The sequence below is a fragment of the Felis catus genome, chromosome A2 (genome assembly GCF_018350175.1).
Source record: "Felis catus isolate Fca126 chromosome A2, F.catus_Fca126_mat1.0, whole genome shotgun sequence".
Taxonomy (NCBI): domain Eukaryota; kingdom Metazoa; phylum Chordata; class Mammalia; order Carnivora; family Felidae; genus Felis; species Felis catus.
The window spans coordinates 61,827,370-61,849,442 of record NC_058369.1 but is presented as its reverse complement, the minus strand read 5'-3'; the positions used below and the strand labels follow the sequence as shown (position 1 = coordinate 61,849,442).

Below are 22,073 nucleotides of genomic sequence, written 5' to 3'. Positions count from 1 at the left end.
TTTATTTTTATCCTGTTGAGTTCTGTGTTTTTTTAATTTTTTTGACGTTTATTTATTTTTGAGACAGACACATGCACGCAGAATCTGAAGCAGACTCCAGGCTCTAAGCTGTCAGCACAGAGCCTGACTCTGGGCTCGAACCCACGAACCACGAGATCATGACCTGAGCCGAAGTCAGATGCTTAACCAATTCTGTGTTTTAAAAAATGCCCTGGAGAACCCTCTTGCACTGTTGGTGGGAATGCAAATTGGTGCAGCCGCTCTGGAAAGCAGTGTGGAGGTTCCTCAGAAAATTAAAAATAGACCTACCCTATGACCCAGCAATAGCACTGCTAGGAATTTATCCAAGGGATACAGGAGTACTGATGCATAGGGCCACTTGTACCCCAATGTTCATAGCAGCACTCTCAACAATAGCCAAATTATGGAAAGAGCCTAAATGTCCATCAACTGATGAATGGATAAAGAAATTGTGGTTTATATACACAATGGAGTACTATGTGGCAATGAGAAAAAATGAAATATGGCCTTTTGTAGCAACGTGGATGGAACTGGAGAGTGTGATGCTAAGTGAAATAAGCCATACAGAGAAAGACAGATACCATATGGTTTCACTCTTATGTGGACCCTGAGAAATCAACAGGAACCCATGGGGGAGGGGAAGGGAAAAAAAAAAACAGGTTAGAGTGGGAGAGAACCAAAGCATAAGAGACTCTTAAAAACTGAGAACAAACTGAGGGTTGATGGGGGGGTGGGAGGGAGGAGAGGGTGGGTGATGGGTATTGAGGAGGGCACCTTTTGGGATGAGCACTGGGTGTTGTATGGAAACCAATTTGTCAATAAATTTCATATAAAAAAAAAAGTAGAAACTTAAAAAATAAATAAATAAATAAATAATAAAAATGCCCTGGAGCACTTGCAGTTTGAGCAGGATCATTTTATAAGAGTGTGGTTTTCTTCCCAGTGTTTGGAGATTTTCCTCTTGCTGATTGACTTTGTGGGAGTCCATTGCAGTCTGAGTACAAACCCTGTGATTTCAGGTATTTTAGACATGTTGACGTTTGCCTTGCGGTCTGGGGTTTGATCTGTCTTGGGGAACGTTTCCCACGTTGAACATAGGGTCACTCTGCACTGCTGGGGGTACCACCCTGCAGACCGCTGCGGGCGGGTGACGTGACTCCCTTACATCCGGCTGCTTTTCTGTCTAGAGGTCCTGATGGTCAAGTCCAGTCCTCCACCGTTCCTGCAGACCCACCCCCTCCTCTCAGCTCGGTCAGCCTCGGCCTCATGTGTTCCGAGGTTCCGAGAGCCGGCGTGTGTGGCTCCATTACCCATAACGTGGGTCAGTCTGTTGCCGCCTACCCCTTTACCCCAAAGTGCACTTTCTCACATATTGACCTAGCCACCCCTTCTTGTGGTTGTGTGCTGTGTGTGTTTGGTTATTATTCATGTCATTTTCTGTTATTTTCTTCCAGCACAGCTGTCACTGGACTTGAAGTGAGTTTATTATAAACAGCATGTAGTTGTCTGGCTTTTTTTTAATGATTATTTAACTTGAGAGAGAGCGTGCGTGCGCACAAACGCACACACAAGTGGGGGAGGGGCAGAAAGAAGTAGACACAGTCCCCAGCAGGCTCCACGCTGTCAGCACAGAGCCCACATAGGGCTCAGTCTCACCAACCCTGAGATCATGACCCGAGCCGAAATCGAGAGTTGGCCGCTTAACCAGCTGAGCCCCAGGCACCCCCAGTCTTGCTTTTCTATCCACTCTGCAAATCTTTGCCTCCTGATTTGTGAATTTATATTTATTTATTTGAGAAAGAGCACGAGGAGGGGAAGGGCAGAGGGAGAGGGAGAGAAGAGAATCTCAAGCAGGCTCCACACTCAGTACTCGGTACAGAGCCCCACTCAGGGCTCAGTCTCACTAACGCGGTGAGATCATGACCTGAGCCGAAACCGGGTCAAAACGAAGTCTTGGACGGACGCCTAACCGACTGGGCCACCCCGGAGGCAAGAAGGTTCTCAAGCGTTGAAAGAAAGTGTCGCTGGAGAAGGAAGGCGCTTTGGCCACAGGTACACACCCCACCTGCCTGGAAAAGCATGCCTGTTGACAAAGGAAGGACAGGACAAGTGAGCACCTGGAGGGAGGAGGGGCGGGGCCTGGGAAAGGCAGAAATGCTGCATGACAGGGGCTGGCTTGAGGGGAGAAGTGCACGGGGGCTCTCTTCGGTGCTCCCTTGGGTCTCTCAGCCGCTTTCCTGATTTTGTCTTCAGCGCTAGACATCACAGATCAGGCGTCCTGATGTGGGTTGCCTTAGGGTTTGAGATTTGCTCAGCTGCTTGAAGATATGTTTCTATTCTTTGCCTACAAGCTTCAGCTATCATTTCTTTGAATACTCTTTTTCCTTAGTTTTTATTTTATTTTTTCCTTATCTATTTTTGAGAGAGAGACAGGGCACGGGCAGGGGAGGGGCAGAGAGGGAGACACAGAATCCGAAGCAGGTTCCAGGCTCCGAGCTGTCAGCACAGAGCCCGACACAGGGCTAGAACTCATGGACCGTGAGATCGTGACCTGAGCCAAAGCTGGACACTCAACCGACTGAGCCACCCAGGTGACCCCTCCCTCTTTTTTTAATGTTCTTTATTTTGAGAGAGAAGGAGAATCTCAAGCAGGCTCTGCACTATCAGTGCAGAGCCCGACGTGGGGCTTGAGATCATGACCTGAGTGGAGATCAAGAGTTGGTCACTTAAGTGACCGTGCTGCCCAGGCGCCCCTGTTTTGGTTGTCTCTTATTTCCTGCATTTCTTGTTAGATTAGTCAGGAGGAATGGAGAGACCAGCCTATGTCCAGACTGGAAGCCCCTCGGGACTGCTGAAGGACTTTGGGTTTCTGGAAAATCTGTGTTGTCCAGATGGTAGGGGGTCTGCAGGGCAGTGGGAGCTAGGAGGGGGTCTGCCAAGGCAAAGGGTGAAGGGCCCTAGAAGGAGGCAACTTAGGAAAGCCTGGGAAGTGTGGATGAAGGGTGTGGGGGAGGAGAGGAAGAGAAGGGGAGCCCATGGGGGGGGAGAGGGAGGGGGACGAGGGGACGGGTCGCCGGCATTGCCAGCAGGTGACAGGGTGCAGGACGCAGAGAGCCAGCCCCACGCTGCGTCTGGGGTCGCGCCAGCAGCAGACAAGGTGGGGGACACTCCCCCCACCCCCACCCGCGACAACTGCCGCTCTGATTCCCTGCCTGCACCCAGCTCAGGGGTGGTGACAATGGTCATTTGTGTCCCCGGGCCGGAGCCTGGCACTGGGCGGGTGCGAGCGCGGGAGGGCCTGGGTGGGAGTGAGGGCACAGATCAGGGAGGCTCGAGAGCGCTGTCGCCCCTGGGGTGTGGCCCCGGGCGGCCTCCGGGGCGAGGAAGGCGTGTCTCCTCTTCCTCCGCCCGAGAGCCCAGCGGCGGGGGGCACGGAGACCGGGGCGGGAACTGGGGTTGGCCGCGGCTCCCCCTCCCCCGGGGCCGCCCGCCCCGCGGCGCTCCCACCGGTTTCCCTGCCCTCCGGTTTCCATGGAGCCGGGAGGCGGTTGCCACGGAGACCGACGGCGAGGACCAGCCAATCAGCGTGGAGCTGCGGCTCCAGCTCACCTCTGGGATGGAGGCAAGGGGTGGGGGGCGCAGGAGGCCGGGCTCCAGGACTGCGCCGCCGCCTCCCCCAGAGCGCCCAGGCCCCCGCAGCCCGAGTTCTGGCTACCGTCCCCGCCCCCGCCCCCGCCCCTGTCAGTTCCCGGCTTAGGGGTGATGCTCCATGGGGTCGGGCTCCTCCCGTTAAAGACGGAGATGCTGCGGGAAAGGCGGGGCCGCGCGGTGCGGAAGGAGGGCGCAGCCTGGGTCGGGGAAGGGAGGGAGGCTGCACCCCCACCCGGCGCCTCCCCACAGCACGGCCCTCCGCAGTGCTCGGAGCGCACGCGCACGCTCACTCGGGGCGCCAGCGGGCGGGGCGCCTCTGACATCATCCGCTGACCCCCACCCCCCCCCCGGCCGAGGGGCGGTGGCCGCGCAGGCTCGGCCTGACGGACACACGGACAGACCGGGCACGGAGGGAAGGGCGCGCGGTCAGGCCATGCCCGGGGAAGCTGCCCGCGCCGAGTTGCTGCTGCCGGAGGCGGGCGGGCCCGGGCCCCGCACAGGTGAGGTCTCGCTCCTGCGTGCGTCTCGGCCGCCCTCCGCCTCTCCCTGCCTGTCCCTCTCCGCCCTTCTCTAGCCAGCCCCCTCCCCGTCCCCTCCCGGGTCCTTTTGGCGTCCTGCCCTTTCGAGCACCTGAATCCTGACACCCCCCCCCCCCCCCGCCGCCGCCACCCAATGCCCCGCAAGTCCCAACTCAGGACTGCGGGGAAGGGCGGGGGGGAACCCGGGTGTCCTCCAGGAGCCAGAAGAGACTCGAGGGGCCTCGTGGGGACCATCCCCCAGCTCTGGGGCTCGCGGGCCCACCGCCCGCCCTCTGGGCCGCCGCCCCATTGTCTTCGAGGAGCCCAGGGTCAGGCAGTCCTGGGCAGCTCAGGTCTCAGCTGAACCCTCAGATGCCTGAAGGCCGCCCCAGCACCGGTGACTGGTCGGGCCTGGGTCTGCGGAGCAGGACTGGAGCTGGAGCCTGGGGAAGGCAGAGGGGCCGCTGTGAGCCGGGGTGCCCTGGGGGAGCAGAGTCTGGGGAACTAGGGCCGGGGCGCAGGCCCACATCCTCGGAGAGGCCGGGCCAGCACTGCTGGTGGAGGCTGAGGGGGTCTGCCTGGGTCTGGGAGGACCAGCCAGGGTGACCAGCCGGAGGTCAGCCATGTGTGGGTCCTGGAGGACCATGGGCACCTTGCTGTGGATAGAAGTCACCCAGCAATGTGACCAGTCCTGGGCCCAGGGGCCCGGTCTCCTTCTGGGGTCCCGTAAAGTGGATGGAGGCTAGGACTCCCCAGACCCAGGGTCTCAGGCTGGCTCTGCTCAGTCCGCTTGATGACCTTGATGGTTACAAAAACCTTTGACCTTTGGCTTCCCTTCCCCTCCCCCCTTGGCCCAGCTCTGCCCTCTCCCTGCCCCAGTGCGGGTTGGTAAGGGCACCACACTGGCTCGGTGCCAAGAGCCCCAACTCCACCCGACCCCACCCACCACACCCACCTCCAGGCCCTGGGTGTCTGTCACACTGCAGCCAGCTCATGGACCCGCTTCTCAGGGTCCCCCCCCACCCCTGAGAATCCCAGTGGTGTGGCCCAAGGGCCCCGGGCTCAGCCACGGCTGCAGGCCCACGGGTAGGCCCGGGAGGGGGCTGCCCCTTCGTTAAAGTTTCCTCTCTAGTCCTGGCAGATACTCTACTTTGCAGACAGAAAGCCAGGGCACAGAGGTACTTGGGGGGTGATCGCAGGTGAGTGTCATAGAGCAGGACCCCCAGAGGCAGCCTCCCTAACACCGCCAGGGGACCCACTCGTGTGTTCCTGGGCAGGGGGGGAGCCCTTCCAGCCCCCCGTGACCCCCCAGGGCCTGTCCCCACTGCGGCGCTGCCTCCACCGTGTGCTCCAGCCCAGGGCCTGTCCTGTCAGCTCTGGGAGCAGGTACGGGGCGGGGCCAGCTACAAGCAGGCAGGCTGGTCTCAGGTGCCCACGGGGCAGCGAGGAGAGGGATGAGGAAGAGGGCCCGGGCCCCCGCGTCACAGGAGCTGTGAGGCCTTCATTGTCCCAGGGCAGTTGAATGCGGAGGCCTCTCCCTAGAAGTCACGAGAGGTCACAGACTGAGGGCAGGGGGCCAGCCAGCCAGCACCCAAGGAGACGGGTACCAGCCTCACCCCTGCGGAGCCTCAGAGAGAAGCCCATTAGTGTGTTCGGCTGACCTCCTGCCACTCCCCATCCCCCCGTCGCTGCTGCGCTGCGCCCCACGCCCCACGCCAGATGGTGCGGCCCCAGGTCACTCTCCCCCCTGCCCTGCACTCCACACCCTGTACCCTCCTCACGCCCTTCTCTTCCCACAGAGTCATCCTGTGATGTGGCCTCGGCCTCCACCCCTAGAGGGGACCGGCTGGAGCACTGTGCCCTGAGCCCGGGTCCTGGCGGCCTGGCCCTCGAGTTCCTACCCAGCAAGCCGGGTGCCCGGCCCCCGCCGGAGGGAGCCAGCTGGGATGCGGGGCCGCGCGGCACCCCCTCGGCCTGGGCGGTCCCCGCAGAAGGCAGCCCCAGCCCTGGGCCACCCGAAGCCCGGCCCGCCGGGGGTCCCCCTCCAGCCACCCTGGAGCCCCGGATCGTGATGGGCGAGGAGACCCACCGGGTGCCCCCGCCACCCAGGGCAGCCCTGCCAGAGCTCAGGGACCGGGAAGGTGGGCATCCCAGCCTGAACCCACCCTCCGAGTTGTGTTCTCAGGGTGACCCTCCTGTGCCTTGCCCTGCCCCAGACCCCGACTCCTACTTCACGCCTCCCTCCACCCCCACCGAGACCACCTGTGCCCTGCTCCTCGGCGCGGGGCCCCGCAGGGACGCCCGGGACACCCAGGCTGAGCTGGGGGACTCGCCGCCAGCCTCGCCCTCGGGCTCTTACATCACAGCGGACGGCGACAGCTGGGCCTCGTCCCCGTCCTGTTCCCTGAGCCTGCTGGTCCCGGCCGAAGGGCTGGACGTCCCCTCAGGCTGGGGCTTCTCCCCGCCGGGGTCTGTGGCAGACGAGCAGGAGCCGTCCCCTGCCGGGCCCCCAGGGCCCCCGTCCCCGGAGTCCAGCATCTCGGCAGACAGCAGCTCTTCCTGGGGCCAGGATGGCCACTTCTTCGAGCTGGACTTCCTGGCCAACGACCCAATGATCCCCGCCTCCCTCCTGCCTTTCCGGGGCAGCCTCCTCTTCCAGGTGGAGGCCGTGGAGGTGACACCGAGGGCCCCTGAGGAGGAGGAAGAGGAGGAAGAAGAGGAGGAGGAGGAGGAGGACGGCCGGGACTCTGCAGGGGACCCAGCCGGGGAGGGCGAGGATGACAGCACGTTCGCCTCCTCCCTGCAGTCACTGTCCGACCTCTCCATCACCGAGGGCATGGACGAGGCCTTCGCCTTCCGGGACGACACCTCAGCGGCCTCATCCGACCCCGACTCTGCCTCCTACGCGGGGGCAGACGACGAGAGGCTGTACAGCGGGGAGCCCCATGCGCAGCCCGCCGCCCTGCTCCAGGACGGCCCTGGGGGGCCGCCCGCTCCTGGGATCTCTGAGGGAGAGGCCGGCCGGGCCATGGAGGGCCACGAACCGGGTGCCCAGGAGACAGGGGCGGTCCCTGCTCCTGCCCTGCAGGAAGCCCCAGGCCGCCCCTGGGTGACCTTGCAGGCCTGGGGGGAGGAGGCGGGCTCCGTCCTGGGCCCAGCGCCTGTTGCCACAGACACACTTCAGCCCCTGCAGTTGGAGGACGGCGCTGCCGTAGGCCTGGCCCCTTGCACTGCCCCGGAAGAGGGGGACCTCACACCAAGCCCAGACTCTCCGCAGACCCTGAAGCAAGAAGCAGGCCAGGACCCTGACTCTGTGGCCCCAGCCCGGCCCCCACAGGACACAGGCCTCCCCTTGGGCCAGGGGCCTGCCGCTGCGGCCAGGCTTCAGAAGCTGCACGTACACACCCCAAGGATCAAGCCTGTGGTCACCGCAGCCCAGCAGGAAGGACAAACAACCTTGGAACCGAGGCCGGCACCTGAGGAGAGGGACACAAGACACGCTGGAGGCCCGGAGCCTTCGGCCTGGAACCAAGCCCAGCTGGAAGGCATGGAGCCAGCTGCAGACACTGGTACACTCTGGGCCTCAAGGGGAACTGCAGGCACCCCCAAGTCTGCCACAGAGGCTGCACAACCCCCACAGCCTGCCACAAAGACCCCAGAATGCCCCAAGGTTGCCACGGAAGCCCTGGAGCACCCCAAGACTACCACAGAGGCCCCAGAACACCCTGAGCCTGTCCCAGAGGCCCCAGAACACCCTGAGCCTGTCACTGAGACCCCGGGACACCCTGAGTCTGTCCCAGAGGCCCCAGAACACCCTGAGCCTGCCATGGAGACCCCAGAACATCCTGGGCTTGCCACAGAAGCCCCAGAACATCCTGGGTCTGTCATGGAGACCCCAGAACACCCTGAGTCTGTCACTGAGACCCCACGACACCCTGAGTCTGTCACAGAGGCCCCAGGACACTCTGAGCCTGCCACAGAGGCCCCAGAACATCCTGGGTCTGCCACGGAGACCTCAGAACACCCTGAGTCTGTTACTGAGACCCCACGACAACCTGAGCCTGTAACAGAGGCCCCAGAACACCCTGAGCCTGCCACAGAGACCCCAGAACAGCCTGGTTCTGCCACAGAGACCCCAGAACACCCTGAGGCTGTCACAGAGGCCCCAGAACAGCCTGAGCCTGCCACAGAGGCCCAGGAACATCCTGGGTCTGCCATGGAGACCCCAGAACACCCTGAGTCTGTCACTGAGACCCCAGAACACCCTGAGCCTGTCCCAGAGGCCCCAGAACATCCTGGATCTGTCATGGAGACCCCAGAACACCCTGAGTCTGTCACTGAGACCCCAGGACACCCTGAGTCTGTCCCAGAGGCCCCAGAACACCCTGAGCCTACCATGGAGACCCCAGAACATCCTGGGCCTGCCACAGAGGCCCCAGAACATCCTGGGCCTGCCACAGAAGCCCCAGAACATCCTGGGTCTGTCACAGAGACCCCAGAACACCCTGAGTCTGTCACTGAGACCCCAGGACACCCTGAGTCTGTCACGGAGGCCCCAGAACATCCTGGGCCTGTCACCGAGACCCCAGGACACCCTGAGTCTGTCACAGAGGCTCCGGGACATCCTGGGCCCATCACCGAGACCCCAGAACACTCTGAGCCTGTCACAGAGGCTCTGGAACATTCTGAGCCTGTCATAGAGGCCCCAGAACGCTCCGAGCTTGCAACAGAAGCCCCAGAACACTCTGAGCCTGTCACAGAGGCTCCAGAACACCCTGAGCCTGTCACAGAGACCCCAGAACATGCTGGGCCTGTCACCGAGAGCCCAGACCACTCTGAGCCTGTCACAGATCCCCTGGAACATTCTGAGCCTGTCACAGAGATCCTGGAACATCCTGGGCCTGCCATGGAGGCCCCAGAATACCCTGAGGCTGTCACAGAGGCCCTGGAACATCCTGGGCCTGTCACCAAGACCCCAGAACACTCTGAGCCTGTCACAGAGGCCCTGGAACATTCTGAGCCTGCCACAGAGGCTCTAGAACTTCCTGAACCTGCTATGGAGGCCCTGGAGCACCCCAAGACTACCACAGAGGCCCCAGAACACCCTGAGTCCATCCCAGAGACCCCGGAACATCCTGGGCCTGCCACAGAGGCCCTAGAACATTCTAAGCCTGCCACGGAGACCACAGAATGCCCTGAGGCTGCAACTGAGACCCAGGAACAGCCTGAGCCTGCCACGGAGACCCTGGAACACCCTGAGCCTGCCACGGAGGCCCCAGAACACCCAGAGCCTGCCAGGGAGGCCCCAGAACACCCAGAGCCTGCCAGGGAGGCCCCAGAACACTCAGAGCCTGCTATGGAGGCTCTGGAGCACCCTAAGACTACCACAGAGGCCCCAGAACACCCTGAGTTCATCCCAGAGACCCCGGACCATCCTGGGCCTGCCACGGAGGCCCCAGAATACCCAGAGCCTACCACAAAGGCCCTGGAACATTCTGAGCTTACCACAGAGACCACAGAATGCCCTGAGGCTGCAACTGAGACCCGGGAACAGCCTGAGCTTGCCATGGAGGCCCCGGAACAGCCTGAGTCTCGCACGGAGGCCCCAGAACAGCCTGAGACTGGCACGGAGGACCCGGAACAGCCTGAGCCTGCCACGGAGGACCCGGAACACACTGAGCCTGCCACAGAGGCCCCAGAACACCCTGAGCCTGCCAAGGAGGCCCTGAAACACCCAGAGCCTGCCACGGAGGCATCGGAACACCCTGAGCCTGCCAAGGAGGCCCCGAAACACCCAGAGCCTGCTACGGAGGCCCCGGAACACCCTGAGCCTGCCACGGAGGCCCCGGAACACCCTGAGCCTGCCAAGGAGGCCCCAGAACACCCAGAGCCTGTCACGGAGGCCCCGGAACACGCTGAGCCTGCCATGGAGGCATCGGAACACCCTGAGCCTGCCACGGAGGCCCTGAAACACCCAGAGCCTGCCAAGGAGGCCCCGGAACACCCAGAGCCTGCCACGGAGGCCCTAGAACACCCTGAGCCTGCCGAGGCCCCGGAACACCCAGAGCCTGCCACAGAGGCCCCGGAACACCCTGAGCCTGCCACGGAGGCCCCGGAACACCCTGAGCCTGCCACGGAGGCCCCGGAACACGCTGAGCCTGCCACGGAGGCCCCAGAACACCCTGAGCCTGCCACGGAGGCCCCGGAACACGCTGAGCCTGCCACGGAGGCCCCGGAACACCCTGAGCCTGCCACGGAGGCCCCGGAACACCCAGAGCCTGCCACGGAGGCCCCGGAACACCCAGAGCCTGCCACGGAGGCCCCGGAACACCCTGAGCCTGCCACGGAGGCCCCGGAACACCCTGAGCCTGTCACAGAGGCCCCGGAACATCCAGAGCCTGCCACAGAGGCCCCGGAACACCCAGAGCCTGCCACGGAGGCCCTGGAACACCCAGAGCCTGCCACGGAGGCTCTGGAACATTCTGAGCCTGCCACGGAGGTCCTGGAACTCCCTTGGCCTATTGTAGCAGCCCCAGAACCTCCAGAACCTGCCAGAGAGGCCCTAGAACGCCCTGAGCCTGCCGGGGAGGCCATGGCCCCACCCACTCCTGTCTCTGCTGGAGAGGAAGCAGTGGCGGTCCTGTTGGCACCTGAGCAGGGAACCCATCCCGGGGCCCGTGTGCGCACCGGCCACACAGCTGGGCCCTGCTCAGCCCCGAAGGAGGCCCTAGGGGGTGAGAATTGCCGGGCTGGGGGCCTTGAGCCAACACCCCAGGGGGCCAGGAGGGCACTTCCTGCTGCTCACCCTGAGGTAGGCCAAAGAGCAAACCAGGGGCTCGGGTTTCCCCTTGCTGTGACCTCGGAGGCCGGGCCGGGCTCCCGTGCAGAGTCCCCACTGAGGTCCGCACCCAGGCCAGGCAGGGGCTGCCCCAAAGAGCCTACCCCACACGCACCAGCACCCTGTCTGCAGCGGGAGCCCGTGCCGGGCCCGGGAAGTGGAACGTGGGCGCAGGTGGCACCAGGAGCCCCCAGCTCATCCCCAGCACAGTCCCTGGAGAGCCCTGCCAGAGGCCCGCCCAGCATGCCCCAGGACAGGGTCCTCGGCCCCGAGCCCTCTGCTCCCCGTGTCCCCACAGAGGCACTCCTTGCTCCCTGCCCTTGCCAGGGCCCCAGGGAAGACTCAGTGGAGGGCAAGGAGCCCTCGGGCTCTCCGGGCCTCCAGCCACCACGGGCAGGAGCCCAGCGGGCGGCAGCTGCCTTCTCAGGAACCACAAAGCCTCCAGGGGCCGGGCATCGTGTAGGCCTCCCGCCCCACTCCCCCCTCCTCAGCCCCAAAACGGCCCCTGTGGGGGACACCCATGCCAAAGACCAGGCCTGGAGGCTCTCGCCCCCCCGCCAAGTGCCTCCTGGCCCTCGAGGGCTCCCAGCCGCTGAGCAGCAGGATGACCAGGACAGCCTGGAGGAAGGTGAGTGGGGGGCAGGGGAGGACACGGCAGGAGCGCAGTCCTGAGCGGGACACCAGAGTGGGTGGGTGGGCGGGCCATGGGGCCAAGTCAGAAGGCAGAGGCCTTCTTCACACCTCCCCCCTCCCCAGACTCGCCACCCAGGGCCCCGGGATCCGGCCAGGGATCGGCCCAGCACTCCGACAGCCATGGGGAGTCGTCGGCAGAACCAGAGGAGCAGGAACTGTCGGGAGCGCAGGGCGCACAGTGCCCGGCTCAGGTGCCCGGCCAGGGGGGAGGGCGCACCCCTGGAAGGGCACCCCCCACTCAGGGGCTCAGACCCTGTCCTCCCCAGGCCCCGGCCAGTGGTGGCAGTGAGGAGACCGTCGCCAAAGCCAAGCAGAGTCGCAGTGAGAAGAAGGCCCGAAAGGTGGGTGGGGGAGCCGGCCACTTAAGGGGACCCCTCAGAGCCAATGGCCGACGAGCCGTCGAGTAAACGCAGTCCCGGACACCGGTGCGCAGCTGGGGCCCCATGTACGCCCGGGGCAGGGTGGGCCCAAAGCCCACAGAGGGTCCCCCAGAGTCGGTGGCAGAGCCCCCCTTCCCCCGTCAGCGTGCCGCCCCCCCACCCCAGCCTGGGACCCCCCCCCAGCCGATGCCTGGGTCTGAGCCCACTGTGCCCCCAGGCGATGTCCAAGCTGGGCCTGCGGCAAATCCAGGGGGTCACCAGGATCACCATCCAGAAGTCCAAGAACATCCTCTTTGTCATCGCCAAGCCTGACGTCTTCAAGAGCCCGGCCTCGGACACCTACGTGGTCTTCGGGGAAGCCAAGGTCTGGCCGGCCCGGGGTGGGGGCGGGGACTCGGGGCGGGGGCCTGGCTGACAGCCGTGCCCCCTGCTGCAGATCGAGGACCTGTCCCAGCAGGTGCACAGAGCCGCCGCCGAGAAGTTCAAAGTGCCCACGGAGCCTTCCGCCCTGGTTCCCGAGTCCACGCCGGGGCCGCTAGTGAGGCCCGAGTGTGAGGAGGAGGAGGAGGAGGAAGAGGAGGAGGAGGTGAGGCCCAGGGACACAGGGGGGCCAGGGGCTCTCGGGGCTCTTCCCGGGGAGGGGGCAGCCCCAGAACCTGCCTGCTCACCTCCCCCCACCCCGCCCAGGTGGACGAGGCAGGGCTGGAGCTCCGGGACATCGAGCTGGTGATGGCGCAGGCCAACGTGTCGAGGGCCAGGGCCGTGCGGGCCCTGAGGGACAACCAGAGTGACATCGTCAACGCCATCATGGTGAGCAGCCGGCCCCTTCCCAGACCCCTGTCGCTGGTCCTGCCGGGCACCTCCCCAGCCTGCCCTGTCTTTCTGCATTTCCCACAGGAGCTCACCATGTAGCCGCCGACCGCCACCCGCCCGCCACGGATCCATCCCCACCCCCAGCTGTGCTGCTCAATAAATGGGTGTCTCCTCAGAGCCTCTGATCTTGCTCCAAAGTCCCGGGCAGGCTGCGGTCACATAGTATTTGTGAAGGGGAGACACTTCCTGGACCCATGCAGAGCCCCAGGAGAGGGGAGGGTCTCCCCTCCCAAGTCCTACAGGGTAGAGGTCTGTCCCCTGTGTTCGTAAAGGCTGGTGTACCCACCCGCTCATGTCCCAGAAATGGTGGCCTCCCCGTGCCCCTGGAGGGTGGGTGTCCTCTCCCTCTGTCCCCAGAGGGCAGGGCTCTGTTCCCACATACCCCAGAAGGTGGGGGGTCTTCCCCTCATGTCCCCAGAGGACAGGGATCTTTGCCTACACATCCCAGAGGACGGGGTCTATCCCTTATCCCCAGAGAATGAGGGTGCCATGTCCCTAGAAGGTGGAGTTTTGTTTCTGTGTCCCGGAGGGTGGGGGTCCTCCCCCAGTGACCCAGAGATGGAGGTCTATCCCCTGTGTTCCTAAAGGGTGATGGTCCTACCTGCTCATGTCCCAGAGGTGGTGGCTTCCTTGTGTCCCTAGAGGGTGGGTGTCTTCTCCCTGTGTCCCCAGAGGTCAGGGCTCTATTCCCACATGTCCCACAGAATGGGGGTCCTGTGTCCACCACCAAGTGGGGCTCTGTCCCCACATGTCTCTGGAGGGTGGGAGTCCTCCCCCCGTCTCCCAGGGGGGAGGCCCATCTATGTCCAGGGTGCCTCACCTGCCCAGAGAATGTGGGCAGTCACGAAGGCGTGGGCCTGGGGATGGGAGTTTCGGGAAGGAACCCCCAGACCCAGGGGCTCTGGATGATCAGCTGCGGAAAGGCATTTGCTGGGGCAGTGGGTCCCCAAAGTCCTTGGCCCCTCACTGCGCCCGGAATGGCCATGCAGCCTCTCCACATTTTCTCCAAAGTCCAGGGACCCGCTGAGTGGGGCCACATGGGAGCGGGGCCCGCAGAGGGGAGGGAGCCATTCCTGCCGTCCACACAGGACACTTAGGCCAGGGCCTGTCATGTGGCCACCTCCCCCACCCCCGCTATGGCCACTCAGACCCATAGTGGGCTGGGGAGAGGCTGGCCCCGACTGGATGTCCCCTTAGCTCTGCCTGCCCAGGCCCACGACCAGCTCCCAGACAGCCCAGGCCAGAGCCAAGAATGAGACCCCTCTTTGCATCCCAACCTGCTGCTGGGACCCCTGCCTCCCTGGAAGCTGAGGGCCCTCTCCTCCCTCCTTGGGGACCCAGCACCCACCCAGCTCAGCCTGGAGCTTCTTGCACATGCTGCCAGGGGTCTCCCCGGGCAGAGGCATCTCCTGGGTGAGGAGGGGCTCTCCACCTGACCCTCCTGCACTACAATCTCCAGGCCTCGACCCCAGGGTGGGTCACCCCTGCTGCCTCCCCATGTGCCAAGGGCACAGGAGGGGCCCAGCCAAGAAAGACCTAGGACGCAGTGCCGATGGCCCCCTGAAAACCAGGACCCTGGGCTCTCAGGGTAGAGAAAGGGGGACAGGTTTGGGGTGGGACCACCTGTGACAGCAGGGAGACCAAGGAACCAGGGACTCAGGTGAGGGGTCACACCAGCACCTGCTGCCCCAAGAGCCAAAGGGCGGCCACCCCAGGCCCCCAGTCCCCCACCCACCAGATCACAAGCACACCAAGACCACGGATGAATCGTTCACATCGCAGTAAACTTCTTTGAAGGTCTCTGAGGGTTTCGACAGGAACGTCGTGTGCAAAACCGAAGGGACCCCCAGGATCCCTCCAGGGACAGGCCCGTGCACCGGCGCCCCAGGGCGCGTCCTTCACAGTAGAGGGTCAGGCTGAGTCCCGGTCCATGCTGCAGCCCAGAGCCTCGATGTCGTTGCTGATGTCCGAAATCATGCGGTCCCACTCGTCCCCTTCCGAGGGCGCAGACTGGTCGTCCGAGCTGCCCGTGGCCCTGTTCCCAGGGCAGGTGCAGGTGGAGGTGGAGCTCAGCGCCCGCCGGTACCTGCCAAAGCTGTCGGTGATGATGCCCCGGCCATCCTTCACCCCGATGGTCTCGAGAAAGTTCTCGAAGTGCTGGCTGTCCTTCTCTGGGATAAAGGGCCGCAAACCTGTGGACACAGGGTTCGCCTGAGGCTCCTGCCCCGCGTCCAGCCACGCCCCCCCGGCCCAACAGACGCCGGGGGAGCGCCGGCAGGTCCTGGCTCTGCAGCAGATGGCTGGCCTCCCATCCCTGCCTGGTTCTGGCTGCGGCTGCTCACAGCCCTCTGAGTGCAGAACAGAGAGGGTGGGCGGACCTCCCCTGGCACCACCCACTCCTCCGTGCGAGGACCAGACACAAAGGAACATGGGGGTGGGGGGGGTGGTGCGGGTAACTGACCCCGGCGGGGAGGCTGGGGGTCGGCGAGAGCTCGGGCTGGATGTGCCAGGTGGCAGCCTGAACAAGTGCACCCTCCCTGGACAGTGGGGGCAGAGCCCACATCACCGGCTGCCTTCTCCGGGCTCAGGGTTCAGAAGACACAGCCAAGGCCGTCATCCCACACGGTGTGCATAGTAGGTGTGTACGGCCACATGTCACCCACCCACCGCCTGAGCTCAGGGCCAGCGTCTCAACAAAGGCAGGTCCTTCTACCTGGAAGTGGTGCCTTCGCTTCTCTGCCCAGCGAACTCCTAGTCACCCGCCAAAACCCACTCAAGTGCCACCTTCTTGGAGGAAGCCCCCCCACCCCCAGCAGTTGCTCTGACCGCGCACACAGTCCCGGCTTCCTCAGTCTGGCTCCCGTGGGCAGGTCCTGCCAGTCAACGGAAAGAGCCCTCCGGGCCGACCCACCCTGAGCCCATCCTCAATGGAGCCTCCCACACTCCAGCCGCACCCCTGCAGGACTCACCCAGCAATAGGAACTTGCGGCTGTCCCCATACAGCTGGCGCAGATTGATGCAGAACTCATGCACTGAGGCCCCATCCCGGTACTCGTGCAGCAGTGCCGCGAACTGCTGGATCTCCTGCGAGGACAGCTTGGTGCGCAGCTGCCAGGGGAGGGGGGCGGGGATGAGCGGCACCGCCACAAACCCCGCAGCCCCTTTCCCTCCACACTCGGCCGCAATCCTCCCACACACAAGGCCATGGTCCTCCCCCCTGCAGTCGCCATCCTCCTCCTCCCTGCAGTCGCCATCGTCCCACACACACGGCTGTGATCCACACACACAGCCGCGATCCTCCCCCACGCAGCCACGATCCTCCCCAGCACACGGTCACGGTCCTTCCCCTGTAGCCGCTGTCACCCCACACTCGGCTGTGCTCCTCCCCACAGCAGCCACTGTCCTCTCTCACACACAGCTACAGTCCTCCCCCCCACAGCTGTGGTCCTCCCTCCCACAGCCACAATCCTCCCCCACACACGGCTGACTTCCTCCACACAGCCGCGGTCCTACCCCACACACAGCTGTGGTCGTCCCACACACACATGACCGTATTCCTCCCCCCTGCAGCCTCTGTCCTCCCACACTCAGCTGCGGTCCTCCTCCCTGCAGCCGCTGTCCTCCCCCACAGTCATGGTCCTCCCCCCTGCAGCCTCTGTCCCCCCCCCACACACAGCCGTGGTTCTCCCCCTCTGCAGCTGCTCTCCTTCACCCCCCCTGCAGCCAATATCCACCCCCGCAGCTACTGTCCTCCCCCCGCCCCCGCAGCTGCTGATCCTCCCCCCTGCCCCGCAGCTGCCATCCTCCTACAGGGAGGGGAACGCTGACTGACACCCACGAGGAGCCCACCCGGCAGCCCTCCTCTGACCATGAGCGCACCCTAAGGGTACGGGCACACAGAGAAGCACACGAGGTCACCAGCAGGGTCCCCTGTCCCTGCTCCCCGCATCCCCCCCCGCCCCCTTAGGCGCACCGTGAGCATGTAGTCCTGCAGCAGCTCGGTGGCAGTGGCGCTCAGCTCGCTCTCACTGACCGTCTTGGAGTGGGGCGCCGTCTGCATACAGAAGGACAAGGGCGACACGCCGCCTGCGTGCGCGCACTCGGGGAAGGAGCTGCAAGGACAGGGGCCATGGGCACACGGCTCCCCGCCTCTGCCCTGCCGCGCCCCACGGGGGCCCAATGATGGCCAGGGGGCGCCCAGCATGGCAGTCCGGGCAGCTGACAGGAGCGAGGGGCAGTGGGCAGGGTACTCACAACGTGCCGACTTCCGTCTCATACGGCTCCTTCACGTCCACCTTGGTGGAAGAGTCGTCTGCAGGGAGTGCGGAAGAGGCTGCCGGTTACATGGGGAGGGGGCACGGAGACCGGTGGCCCAGCACCTGGCAGAAGACGCGGGCCCCTCCTGGGGGGTCCTGAGCCACACCACCTGCTGCAGGTCTGGGCCTAAGCGCAAGGCTCTGGCCTCAGAGGACGCACCAAGCGGGCGCCTGAAGAGTGCTCCCCAGTGGCCAAGGATAAGGGAAACGCAACTTGGGGGCGCCAGCAGCGTCCTCGAGGCTGTATTGCCCCCTTTGGATGAGGAATTGAATCCCAGAGGTCGGATGACCTGCCCCACATCTCACGGCCGCGGTGGCGGGGGGGGGGGGGGGGGGCAGGGGTGCAGAAGCCACAATCAGAGGTGGGTCTGACCCTCAGCCTGGACCCAGGGAGCTCCATGTGGGGACAGCTACTCGCCGAGGACAGAGGCGGCCCCTGGGGGCCTGAGACCCTCACACCGGCAGAGCCTGGTGCACAGCAGCTCCTCGGGAAACACTGGACAGATGACCTCAGGTCCGTGTGATGCAGATCATGAGGAACACGGACACCATTGTGTGCAGCTGGTGAGCTCTGAGAAGGGCGGGTGGGACAAGCAAGGGGCATCCCTGGCAGTGGGAACCAATGGACACCCTTGGTGTGCAAAACACAGATATAGTGAGCCAGCCGTGTGCAGGTGAAGCCCGTCCTGTGTTCTAGCGCACCTGAAAATGCTCCACAGATACCAGAGGACGTGGCGGCTTCCAAGTGCCCACCACCCAGGCAGCCTTGGTCCTGGAAGAAGCCCTCACCCCGAGAGCAGCAAGGCCTGGGGGTCCTGCCCCATACCCACCCTCCAGCCCCCTGTGCTCCAAGCCCCTCCTGGCCCTCTGTTCAGAGGTCAGTGAAGCAACTGGCTGAGAGAGCGTTCCCTGGCCCCCAGTCATGCAGGATGCCACCAGGCTAGCCAAGGCGGGGGACCTGGCTGCCTTGTCAGGCCACGGATCAACGCCCGACGGCATGGCTGTTCACCTAGGCCCACGTACCGCTGTGGAGAGACAGGTGGTGGGTGGGTGTCGAGGCCCCGTCAAATATGGCTCGGTCCAGAAAGTCGATGGTGGACTCTGTGTACACAATCTGGAAGACCTGCCCGAGCAGGGAGCACAGCTCCTCAGCAGCGACCTGCAACAAAGCTGGACCCTCCTGGGCGGCTTGCCGGGCACCTGCTTCTCGTGCCCTGGGCCCCCCACCTCTCAGCGGGTCCCCAAGGGGACCAGCCCACGTCCAGAAGGCTCTCTGGACCCGAGGGGCCAGGTGCGTCAGCCGCCAGACCCCATCTGCTGCCCGGAGCTCGGGGAGAGCACACAGCTTCACAGGCATGTGGGTCCCGTCGGGGGCAGTTCTGCCCCCGGTCACGGGGTGGTGTCTAGAGGGACCTGCAGTGGGGACAGGCCAGGGACACAGCCCCCTGAGAGCTGCCTGGCTGGAAGGCGGGCAGAGCTGAGGAAGGGCACTGATCAGAGGCTCCCGCAGCACCGCGGTCCCCACTAGTCTTACAGACATAAACTAAACTGATGACTACTAAAGAGCTCTCCTAGGCTGCCAGCCCTGAGGCAGCTGGGGGGCCCCAAGCCCGCACTCGCCCCTCTCAGGGCACAAGCTTGGGGTACGGGAGACCACTGCCCCCATCGGTCTTAGAGAAAAAGGGGTGAGGCCCCTGAAATAAAAAAGCAGCACAGCCTGAAGGCACCAGACTCAGTGTAGCTGGCAGGAGCCTAAGCAGGGCAGTGCGCCGGCATGTGGGAGGAGCCTGGATTGGGATGTGGGAGGGGCCTGGGTCATGGATGTAGGCAGGTTGTGGGAGGGACCAGGGCAGGTTGTGGGAAGGGCGTGGGCCAGCGTGTGGGAGAAGCCTGGATTGGGATGTGGGAGGGGCCTGGGTCATGGATGTAGGTAGGACCTGGGCAGGTTGTGGGAGGGGCCTGGGCCGGCACGTGGGAGGAGCCTGGGTCAGGGTGTGGGCGGGGTCTAGACAGGGGTATGAGCGGAATCTGGATCAGGGTGTGGGCGGACCCTAGGTTGCAGCGTGGTAAGAGTCTAGGTCGGGGTGTGGGCAGAGCCTGCTCAGGGTGTGTGAGGAGCCCCCGGGGTCGGAGGAGTGTAGGAGAAGCCTGGGTCAGGGTGTGGACAGGGCCTGGGTTGGGGGCATCTGGGAGGAGCCTGGTTGGGGTGTGGGAGGGGTCAGAGTCTGGGTTGGGGGTTGGGGCGGGGCCTGGGTTGTGGGCGGGGCCTGGGCCAGCTCTAGGAGGCTCAGGGACCTGGTGGGGAGGGGTCTGAGTGCCAGGGCCCATCCTCTACCCACCTTGCTCTCGGTCGCCAGGATGACCAGGCAGCACGCCTCCACAGGCCCCACTCCACTCTCTGACAGGGAGACTGCGGTGAGGCCTCTGGAACTTTCTGCACACAGACTCTGGCTGGGGGAGATGCCAGGGTCCTGGGCTGGGAAGCAACGTTGCAGCAGGTTAGGGCAGGTGTGGAAGCTCAAAAGCAGGCTCTGGGCAGCCCCTACCTGGCTCAGGTGAGGGACAGGCCTGCCCCGGGTATGCCCCTCCCTTACCCCCTCTAAACAAAGCGGGGAACAGGTGAGACACGCCTTCACCCTGGGCCGTTGCTCAGCCGCTGCTCACTGAGAATCAGCACCCTGCAGGACCTCCTGGCATCCCCGCTACCGATGACGCAAGCACCTTAGGCTGAGACACGAAATTGCCGATATTCGGCTGCTTTGGATCCACACAGAAGAAGGTATTCCCGGGGTTCCATTCACAGCATCACTGAACCATGGGCATGAACACAATTCCGACAGGAGACAGGGCAACTGAGGCATGGGGGCCGGAAGGGCCGGGCCCAAGGGCATGAGAGGAGCAGAGGCCAGGAGGGGGCCCGGCCCACACACGCTCCCGCCCACATTTCTAACACCCCACACAGCACCTCCCCAAAGGTGCCCTGGGGCAGACGCAGTGGGGAGACCCCCGTTGGGCGGCCCGGGAGCAGGAATGGGAGGTGGAGCCTCCCTGATGCTGGAGTGTCTGGGGGCAAGCCCACCTTACCACGGAGGACACCCAAGACTCACATGTGGCCTGACACGGGAACCAGGCAGGAGCCACAGTCGGGACACCTGTGCCCACAGAGACCGGGGCCCAGTAGGGCGGGCAGCACCCCATGCGGGGCCAAGACCCACAAATGCCGCAGTGAGACCCCAGGGCTGCATAACCCCACGTCGGCACCAGGCACTGCACATGTCCAATGTGACAAGTGCACCCTGTGGTGCGCACGGAGTGTGAACAACACACAGGGTCTCGGGAAGTACGGAGAAGAACATGTGACGTCTTAACGATGGTTGAACTGGCGACACGCCAGCACCACATCTGGAACACAAAGGACACCTATTTCCCTTGCTTGCTGTCACTGCTGTGACTACGAGGACAGTCTAAGTAGCTCCATGGCCGTTCCCAGGGACACAGGGTGTGCGGCCCCACGGTCAGGTCCAGTGCGCGTGTGCGGTCTCTGACAAGCCCACATCCGGCCGCCAGCAGCATCCCCACCAGCCGTCCCGCAGCTGCTGCCTCAGATCCCCACCCGCCCTCACACATCCACGGAAACCCCTCCATGAGACTGCGCAGTCCGCTCCAGCCCGATGAGCCTGGACGTCTGGCCCCCGCCCTCCGAGCCGGGCCTGCCACGCGCGGAAGCCCCCACAGCCAGACGTGACCCCCACGCACCCCTCCCAGCACCTGCGAACCCTGGACCCAAAGAGGCATCCAGGGGTGCTACACGCGGTAGGCACTTAACAAATGTCAGCTGCCCGTGCCAGCGTGCTGAGGGCCGCTCTGCTCAGGACCTCATACACAGCACGCCTGGCGCACACAGGAGCCTCGCGGACGTGCAGGCTCACAGTCTTGGGCCTTCGCTGCAGGGCCAGCCGCTAAAATGACGAAGATGCCCAGGACACACGGACTCATTCTCTTCCTTCAACTCGAAAGCTCTCAAGTTTTCGTCTCACTTTGCCAAGTGTCTCCTATGGAGTTCGCTCTCTCCCTTTAGAAAAATCCATTCCCCATTTCCTAGCAATTGGCTCTAATGATGAACGCAGATGAATGTCCCGCAACACAAGAAACCAGGGGGGCCTGGCTGCCCACCCGGCAGGCTCAACACTGGCAGGCGCTGCTCAGAGGCCGGTCTTCCCACTGCTTGTTGTCCCTCAGGATGCCGCAGACCTCAGGCCTCCTGTCTGTCCCCAGGCAGGGAAACGGGCGGCCACAGCGGCACCGGGCAGCAGTGGCGGGAGCACTTCCAGCGCCATTTCCTAGGCCAGCCAGCCCCCCCATCTCCCCCCTGGCCCTCTGCCAGTCCCTCAACCTCTGTGCTCTGGTGGTTCATCTGTGAAGCGGGAGAACGGGACCTTCCTCACAGCTTATGTGGAGAGTGCATGAGATGATCCGGGGCCCACACTTTCTACTAGTTTGAGCCACACCAAACCGCCATTTTTATAAATTAAAATGGTTACGTATGGTAAGTTTTGCATCATTCAACCTGAAATAATGCCCATCATTGAACATCAGACGCTCAGCTAAGGCAAGAATAAGCAGATGACAGAGGGGACCTCGATGTACAGTGTGTCAGATCAGGGGTGTGAGTATGAATGTGCCTGATGTGTGGGGTGTGTGGGGTGTGTGGTGTGAACCTGTAAGGTGTCTGTGATATGTTTGGTGTGTGTGTGTCGTATGAACGTGTCTGGTGTGTGCGAGT

At 63.8% G+C, this 22,073-nt stretch overlaps 2 protein-coding genes across 10 annotated transcripts in view; one reads left to right on the top strand and one right to left on the bottom strand.

The window, feature by feature from the left end:
* Positions 1-3,796: 3,796 nt before the first annotated feature.
* NACAD (NAC alpha domain containing) lies at positions 3,797-13,091 on the top strand. The gene is made up of 8 exons (XM_045052089.1): positions 3,797-4,172; positions 5,990-11,656; positions 11,785-11,912; positions 11,988-12,062; positions 12,319-12,465; positions 12,538-12,687; positions 12,789-12,911; positions 12,999-13,091. The coding sequence occupies exons 1-8, from the start codon at positions 4,106-4,108 to the stop codon at positions 13,011-13,013; spliced, it is 6,372 nt and encodes a 2,123-aa protein (XP_044908024.1). The 5' UTR covers positions 3,797-4,105; the 3' UTR covers positions 13,014-13,091.
* A 1,646-nt stretch (positions 13,092-14,737) lies between these two features.
* Positions 14,738-22,073, bottom strand: part of CCM2 (CCM2 scaffold protein) — a 41,928-nt gene continuing 34,592 nt past the window's right edge. For 8 of the 9 annotated variants that reach the window (XM_023250136.2, XM_023250134.2, XM_023250137.2 and 5 more), the window contains 6 exons: positions 19,630-19,766; positions 18,314-18,449; positions 17,229-17,286; positions 16,948-17,086; positions 15,944-16,082; positions 14,738-15,166 (listed from right to left, as the gene is read on the bottom strand). In XM_023250136.2, the coding sequence (XP_023105904.1) occupies positions 14,886-15,166; positions 15,944-16,082; positions 16,948-17,086; positions 17,229-17,286; positions 18,314-18,449; positions 19,630-19,766 (890 nt within the window). In that variant the 3' untranslated portion in view covers positions 14,738-14,885. The remainder of the gene's footprint in view (positions 15,167-15,943; positions 16,083-16,947; positions 17,087-17,228; positions 17,287-18,313; positions 18,450-19,629; positions 19,767-22,073) is intronic. The other variant, XM_023250135.2, reaches the window with a different exon arrangement.